The 8,042-nt window shown below is 32.9% G+C and overlaps 1 protein-coding gene and 1 non-coding gene across 2 annotated transcripts; one reads left to right on the top strand and one right to left on the bottom strand.

Annotated features, from left to right (window-relative positions):
- Nucleotides 1–785: 785 nt before the first annotated feature.
- LOC125860744 (xylan O-acetyltransferase 1) lies at nucleotides 786–2,959 on the top strand. The gene is made up of 5 exons (XM_049540764.1): nucleotides 786–1,340; nucleotides 1,420–1,591; nucleotides 1,939–2,138; nucleotides 2,215–2,373; nucleotides 2,580–2,959. Exons 1-5 carry the CDS (start codon nucleotides 829–831, stop codon nucleotides 2,926–2,928), a joined length of 1,392 nt encoding a protein of 463 aa, XP_049396721.1. The 5' UTR covers nucleotides 786–828; the 3' UTR covers nucleotides 2,929–2,959.
- Nucleotides 2,960–4,184: 1,225 nt separating this feature from the next.
- TRNAL-CAA (transfer RNA leucine (anticodon CAA)) lies at nucleotides 4,185–4,268 on the bottom strand. The gene has a single exon. It is a non-coding gene; the product is annotated as a tRNA-Leu (tRNA).
- Between the last annotated feature and the right edge of the window lie 3,774 nt (nucleotides 4,269–8,042).

Genomic DNA, 8,042 nt, shown 5'->3' with positions numbered 1-8,042 from the left:
CAACATATCTAGTGTAATCGCACAAAGTAAAATCTAGGAAGGATAGAGTATATGCAGACCTGACTACTATCTTAAAGGTAGAGATTGTTTCTGATAAACCACTGATTCAAGAAAAAATAATCCAAAGTAATATCGAAAAAAAATAATAGTCCAAAGTAGTATCGAAAAAATAATAATAACCAAAGTAGAGACTGTTTCTAATAGACCATCGGCTCAAGAAAAAATAGTTCAAAGTAGTATAAAGAAAGAAATAATTGAAATGAAGACAATCATGGAAGAAAATCCTGACAAATCATCTTAAACAAGTCATAACAAAATATAACGATAGTAAAAGTGTAAAAAAAACCACAAATAATAATTATACTCAAAGAACAAAAAAACTACACGAATAATACGCCTAATAATAAAAATAAATAAACGAGAGAACGCTCAACTAAGTAACTAACCTCCTAGCCTAACATGTTTCCTCTGTAACCTCCTATCTAATACTCTATAAATTCAAAAAATCAATCACTCTTTATCTAATTGAATGAAATCCTTAATAATAATAGAGACATGAGTTTTGCAACTCTTAATTAATATAACAGTAAAATAAAAATTATATATATATTAAATAAAAGTAGTTGTTAGTTAGCTGGAGGAGTAGGAGGAACAAAGTAGTTTGAAACAGCTGAGGAGGACAACTCTCCAGCAACTGATACTTTCAGAAAACCCCATTTCACCAAATCTCAAATAAACTACCCCCTTATTATAATCTTAACTCAAATATTAATAATGTTACTCTTCTCTTCCTCCTATTCTCACCATTAATAATCATACTCCTTTCTCATGTATTCACTTCGTAGTCGTAAAACCCCTGTCTTCTTCTCCTCCAATTTATTCAAGATGAAGCATACTGCCCGGAAGAATAATCATTTTTCCATATTCGTTGTTGTTTTCTCCATATTCCTCTTTGGATGCTTCATGTACAATGAAGACGTCAAAACAATTGCTGAATTCCCATTTTCTATGACCAGAAATCAAGATATCAACACTGCATCTTTGAATCAACAAATTGAGACTAAGGTAGTGATGAATTCAAGAACAGAGCCAGAGAAGGAAAATATTGAAATTCCCGCTGAAGAAGAAGAAGAAGAAGAGGAAGAGGAGAATATTGAATTGCCACCAGAAGATTGTGATCTTTTTACAGGGCAATGGGTTTACGACAATGTAACACACCCAATTTATAAAGAACCAGAATGTGAGTTTCTTACAGCACAAGTAACTTGTATGAGGAATGGAAGGGAGGACTCCATGTATCAGAACTGGAGGTGGCAACCCAGAGACTGTTCTTTACCCAAGTATGAACCGATTCTTCATTCTTTCTTTGTTTGTCCAGTTTTCTTGAATTAACATTTTTAGAATATATTGAAATTATAGGTTTAAAGCAAAGTTGTTGCTTGAGAAACTGAGGAACAAGAGACTCATGTTTGTCGGAGACTCGCTGAATAGAAATCAATGGGAATCCATGATATGCTTGGTTCAATCTGCTGTTCCTCCAGGCCGAAAAAGCTTAAACAAGACTGGTTCTTTGTCTGTTTTCAGAATTGAGGTATATCACGATTCAAAAGTCTATTCTTTACTTTCTTAAATTTCGTGTCAAGTTAAAATAGGGACAAACAAATTGAAACAGAGGGAGAGGGAGTATTACGTTATACACTGTGATCCTGTAGTGTTGCTTACATTTTAAGTTGATAACTACTTTTGCTTAATATTTAATCTTTGATTGGTTGGATTAGATTATCTATCAGTAAGAACACAGACTAATTCTATATTTAAGTTCACCTAATACAGGTGAAGTGGTTAGTCCATCTACGAATAGTTGTTGGGCTGATCACTCTCAGTATACGTACCCCTTGATAGAAGCTTTTGAATTAATTTTCTAATGTGAACATGTAGGATTATAATGCCACAGTGGAATTTTACTGGGCTCCATTTCTGGTGGAGTCAAATTCAGATGATCCAAACATGCATAGTATATTGAACAGGATCATCATGCCTGAATCAATCGAAAAGCATGGAAAGAACTGGAAGAATGTCGATTATCTCGTCTTCAACACGTACATTTGGTGGATGAATACTTTCGCCATGAAAGTTCTGTAAGTAATTATACTCGACTTGATGTGTTCTTTTCCTCTGCTGCATTCAGTACTTATGTTTGATATTATTCTTTAGACGAGGGTCGTTCAATGAAGGAGCCACAGAATACGATGATATTGAGAGACCAGTTGCTTATCGGAGAGTTTTGACAACATGGTCACAGTGGGTGGAAAACAATGTGGATGTCAATCGCACGAAAGTCTTCTTCATGAGCATGTCTCCTCTTCATATCAAGTAATCCCCATTTCCTTTCGTTTTTTATCCATTTGGTACATTTTAACTCTCAGACGTTATGCGATGGTAAAATGTGAGATGGTAATCTGAAAAATAATGCAGGTTAGCTAGCTACTACGCACAACATATTGTCGGTCTACATAAGTTAAATTTGTCATATCAAATAAGCCAATTTTCTGAGTTTTTGCTTGGTTAACTCTCTGCAGGAGTTTGGATTGGAACAATCCTGATGGGATAAAATGTGCAAAAGAGACTAGCCCAGTGTTAAACACATCAATGCCGCTAAGTGTTGGGACAGACAAGAGACTATTTGTAGTAGCAGCAAATGTTACTCAATCCATCAATGTCCCTGTTTACTTCCTCAATATCACCTCCCTATCGGAGTACAGGAAAGACGCGCACACATCTGTCCACACCATTCGACAAGGCAAAATGCTGACACCGGAGCAGAAAGCTGATCCAACCACCTATGCTGATTGTATTCATTGGTGCCTCCCTGGATTGCCTGATACTTGGAATGAGTTCCTCTATTCGCGAATTTTATCCCATTCTTAACACTAGGAATTTTATGTCCCTATATAACAAATGGTGTTGTATTTCAATTATTTCACTGGATAGATATCTGTCATCTCAATTGTTCATTGTGCAGCTCCACTCCAATTTCTATATTTTTTAGGAACCACAATTCTTATTTTGGTGCTTTGTATTGATTTTTTTGCTGCTGTCATTGTTATCTTTTTCCTTTAAGAAAAGGAAAAATCTTGTAGCTGTGATTTGCCCTGAATTTTATGGTGGTACCAAAGATGTTGTTGGGCTTTTGTAGTCGTTCCCCCAGTTGGGTAAACATCAATGTAATTAGAAATCATTGTATAATCAAATTCTATCTTGGAAGAAAATAAATGAATAATAAATACCCAACTAACAATACATTTGCAGAAACTTGTGTCATTCTTTTCTTTTCTTTTTTTGGCCAAATGTGTACATTCTTTGTAGGCCTGTCATTGAGTAGGACACGCAACATACAATTTTTATATGACTGATTTAACCATAAGTACTTTGAATACATTCTAAAGTTGGGAAGAAGAAACTGGAAAGTCTTGCAGTAATTAGTACTGAATAATCCCACAATATTACTACTCCATTCGTTCCAAAATACTTGTCACGTGTTGTTTTTAAAAATCAAACTACATGAATTTTGCCCAACATTGTATGATATATTTTTTCATCATATTACTATGAAAAAAATTGCGACTCATATAAATTTTTATATACCTTTTAAAACCTAACTTCTCGTGAAAAGAAACCTGACAACTTTAATGCGGAGGGAACATCATATTCCGTTTTATGGGGATACTAATTTTCTAGTTATGTATGATGAAAATATAAAAGCTCAATGTGTGACGGACGGATGTCTCAATGGAGGCAATACAAGGTATGAATTTATGGGATCCTTACATACATTCCTTAATCCTTATAGTATCTACTATCTATTGATACACTACCTCCGTCTAGTCATGATTTCCTTTTTTAGAGTCGAACTATAAAAATTTATAATATATTTTTCATCATATTGATATGCAAAAAATTGTAATTTATAGTACTTTTCGTATAGTTTTTGAATATCTAATTTTTGTAACCAAAAGAGATTCATTTTGCAAAGATGCAATGACAATATTAGTTCAAGTAACAATAAGTGGTAGACAGAAAAAGGAAAATACTAAGCAAAGGAAGTGTTGTAAATAGTTAATCATTTATGTTTTTTAAAGCCAGTTCAATTGTGAAAATAATTCAACAAAAATTAAGGGGAAAAATGTCAGAAGTGGGATTTGAACCCACGCCCTCTTACGAAGACCAGAACTTGAGTCTGGCGCCTTAGACCACTCGGCCATCCTGACAATTGTGATCAAAATGTCTTCATTTTATATTATATAAGCACCTATTTGGATTTTGGACTATCCAACTACAAAAAATTAACGTTAAAAACTTTTGATATAATAAATAAATAAACAAAATTTATGTCACATTAACCAAGATAAGAAATATTCCTTCTCTTTCTTCCTTCTAAAATAATATGATTCTAGTAATAATTTGTCTATAAATGTGCAATTTTTCTCATCTTGTATTGGCAATAATTCCTTGGGGGTTATTTGATTCGGAATAAATTAAGTTATTTTGAATTACGTGGTTATTATTTTATTTAATATGAGATAAATAATGTCACTCTCCGAACATACCCTAGATGTGGCCGGCGCTAAAAACCATTTCTGATCCCAAGCGAATTTTTGATCTCATTTACTGCTAACTAGAAGACTGAATATCTTATGTGGAAGCTTTTTAAAAAATAAGCATCATAATGATTTAAACAAACATAGATCATCTCAACAACTTTATCTAAAAGTTTTAATAATAATAGTAATAATAAATGAGTTTGAGCACATCAGAAAATTACGACTCGACTAACTCATCTAGCTTATCTATGAAGCCTCTAATAACCCGAGGATAGGTGTAGGGACAAGATCCTTGACTATCTAAATACTCTACTAGCAATGTCTACTAAATACTGAATAAATTAGATAAACTAGAGCCCTCTGAAAGTAAGGAGGTCTTACCAAATGTTAATAGGAAAAGGTCCTAAAGAAGCATCTCTTATTGATCCCGAATACATGAATCTGCATCATTCAAAGATATAGTGTTAAATGACGTCACTACATGAAATGTAGGGTATGTAAAACAACTGAATGAAACAAGTGGTAAACTAAACTGAAAGAGTAAATCTAAAGGTAAACTTTAAAATAGTCAACTGAAAAGTAAAGAATGCATGTGTACTTTAACAACCAAGTTTTACATGTTAATATATATGCAACAGTAGCAATATTGAAAATAATATGATTTACTTTTCTTTGGGAGTTTATCTAACCAATAACCATCACTTTGAGCATTATGATGATATAACGTCTTGCCACGTTGTCAGAGTCATCCTATATTTTGTCACAGTAAAGTGTTGCTCCTAATTACATATGCAAGTATACGTGGTCGCGCAAATAATATAGTGGCTCTAAAAGATTCCGATTATTGAATCCAAAGGATTTGTTGATTAACTATTTTACTAAATTATACTAGTCTAATTATTTATTCAGATATGCCAAAAGATTTTAATTTATATTTAAATACTAAGAATGAAATAAAAAAATTACTTACAATGGTTGGCAAATTTCAGGGTTGCAGCATGCTTAAGGTTTCATGTATCACATCTCATATAATGAATTAACTATGGTTATCAAATTATTGATTTATAGGGTTGATTTTATGATCATGATCTCCTGAGTTTTAATCACCTACTCCATTAGACTGTCTAACTACATCGTTGAGCAGGTATAGACAGACTCAATTGGTGATCATTTATATTCCATACTGTTTCGTAACCAAGTTCGGTGTTTGTCTGTGTGTCAATCCTGAATACAAATTTGAACAAGTGATATGCAAGAGAGTTCGAGCTCTTTGTATTTTTTGGTCTATCTACCTTTCCATCTCTCGAGTTCAAGAGTAGACAATATATTTATTTCTATGGTGATCAAACATGAAATACTAAAACAAGAATACAAAAGTAATTAAAGTGATAACCAACATTAATTTAAAATAATCGACGTTGAACAATTACCCATAGTTGAAGCTCCAGAACAAGGGTCTTTAGCGACTAATGTCTAAGAAAAGAAGAAGAAGAAAAGATCCCTAAAAAGTATTACGGCTACAAAGTATGATAAAGTTCTTCTTCACAAAATATCTCTAGGATCCTAATAGAGTTTAGGAAAAAAATATTTCATTTCTAGTCCAATTAGGAATCCTAAATCAACTAAAATTTGTCTGGAAAGTCGGGGTTGACCTGGGGTACCGCTCCACCATAGCGCAGGATTGCTGGGGCAGCGCGCTAGTAGTACGCCATAACTTGGCTCTAGTAGTTTAGGCCCTGGCGCGGCGCGCTAAGGTTGCTCCATGTGTGTTTTTCTTCACGCTCATTTTCCCTTCGCTTTCGTCACCTCTTATTTAGCTCATACTTCATTAGAAATCCCTGCATATGCTAATCATGTAGGCTAGTGCATTCACTGCAATACTCAATCAAAACACAATAATTATCATCAAGAATATCCTTGAAACATAAGGCACATGCAGATAAATCATAGTAAATAGGCATATAAATACACTGAAGATCATAAAGGATGAACTTAACTAATGGATCCAATTCCTGAGTCTTTACCAGAGACTTTATGAGGAATCGTCTGAATCAACGGCATAGTCCTATCCTATGTTGGTTTCACGGTTATTAGGTTTGGACTATATAACTTTTACCCAACTTGGTGTTCAATACTACTCCCAAAACAATGCAATAATGCTCAATACTGTATTTTGTCCCATTTAGGGAAAAGTCCTCCATCTTTAGTTAATACTCAAAAATGCTTCTTTATAACTATACTGAACTTGCTTTACAAGACTATGCTTTTATGAAAAACTAGCTTCACTGCAGGTGCATTGCACGTGATAGCCTTGTCTTTGGATGCATACAACTGTGAAACAGTATCTATACTATATTTGTCGTAATTTATCGCTGGAAATGTTTGTATACTCTAGTTTACGTAATTTAACCGTGTGAGAGTTTAGTTAATTTATTTTATACTTTTTATAAACCTAGTGAATATGAGTCAGTGCTAGATTTCGGATAATAGATTATGAGTAACCAGTTTGACCTCTTTGAAAGTTGATTATCAGTTTGAATGATAAACAGTAGAACACTTGGTTCTCTTTGAGTACATTATTTGGGTGTAATATAGTTGATTGAATTGTTTAAAATTCTACGCTAACAGGATTGTAAACAAATTATATGTGAACTTACAATTTTTTCGAAAGAGCAAATTCACTGAAGGTCAAGCAAAAGTTAATTCACTATGAAAGCCTTGGTTCTTTGCAAATTGGAAGTAACGCATACCACAGTGGATTGTGTAGTGAGTACGCCTCAAACGTTATTAGTTCTACTCTTAAGTTAAATGTCGTTACATATTATTTTGGCAAAACACATATGCAGATCCTTAAACTTGTCCCTAAATTTCATTTTGGCACTCCAACTCAACCTTGTTCCATTTTAACCCTTCAACTCCAATTTTTGTGTTCCATTTTGGAACTTCTTTCCAAAGAATCAACAAATTGGGATGTGTGTACTTCACATGCCATGACATGGCACAAAAACCAATTAAAAACGCATACACAACTCCTCTAACTTGTCCCCATTTTTCATTTTGTCATGCTAACTTAGCATTGTCCCATTTTAATCCTTCAACTCAATTTTATATAGTATTATAAACACAAAATACTAAATTTATGATTTCTTTATTTTTATTTATGTTCTTCATTTCCACTTTTTCATTTTAAAAATCAACATCATATCTTTTTTTTAAAAAATAAAATAATGGATGAACATCATTTTTTTAAAAAAAGTATTTTTTTTTAGAGTTTTTGTCCATTATTGTGTGAAAAAATAATTGACGAAAGTGTGTGGTTTTCTTTTTTAAATAATTAATTAAATTAAATAACACCACATATTTTTTTTTCATATCTAGTCTATTTGGACTAACTCAAATATCAGCTTTCTATTCATTCAACTAAATACAAGTAAAAAAAAA

Source organism: Solanum stenotomum, chromosome 3 (genome assembly GCF_019186545.1).
Source record: "Solanum stenotomum isolate F172 chromosome 3, ASM1918654v1, whole genome shotgun sequence".
Taxonomy (NCBI): Eukaryota; Viridiplantae; Streptophyta; class Magnoliopsida; order Solanales; family Solanaceae; genus Solanum; species Solanum stenotomum.
This window is presented reverse-complemented; position numbering and strand designations above follow the sequence as displayed.

Bases quoted from the DNA above. Each gene is read 5' to 3' on its own strand.
- LOC125860744 (XM_049540764.1), top strand. From the start codon at position 829: ATGTATTCACTTCGTAGTCGTAAAACCCCTGTCTTCTTCTCCTCCAAT. The intron at 1,341-1,419 runs GTATGAACCGAT...TTGAAATTATAG, and splicing joins AGAGACTGTTCTTTACCCAA to GTTTAAAGCAAAGTTGTTGC. The intron at 2,374-2,579 runs GTAATCCCCATT...AACTCTCTGCAG, and splicing joins ATGTCTCCTCTTCATATCAA to GAGTTTGGATTGGAACAATC.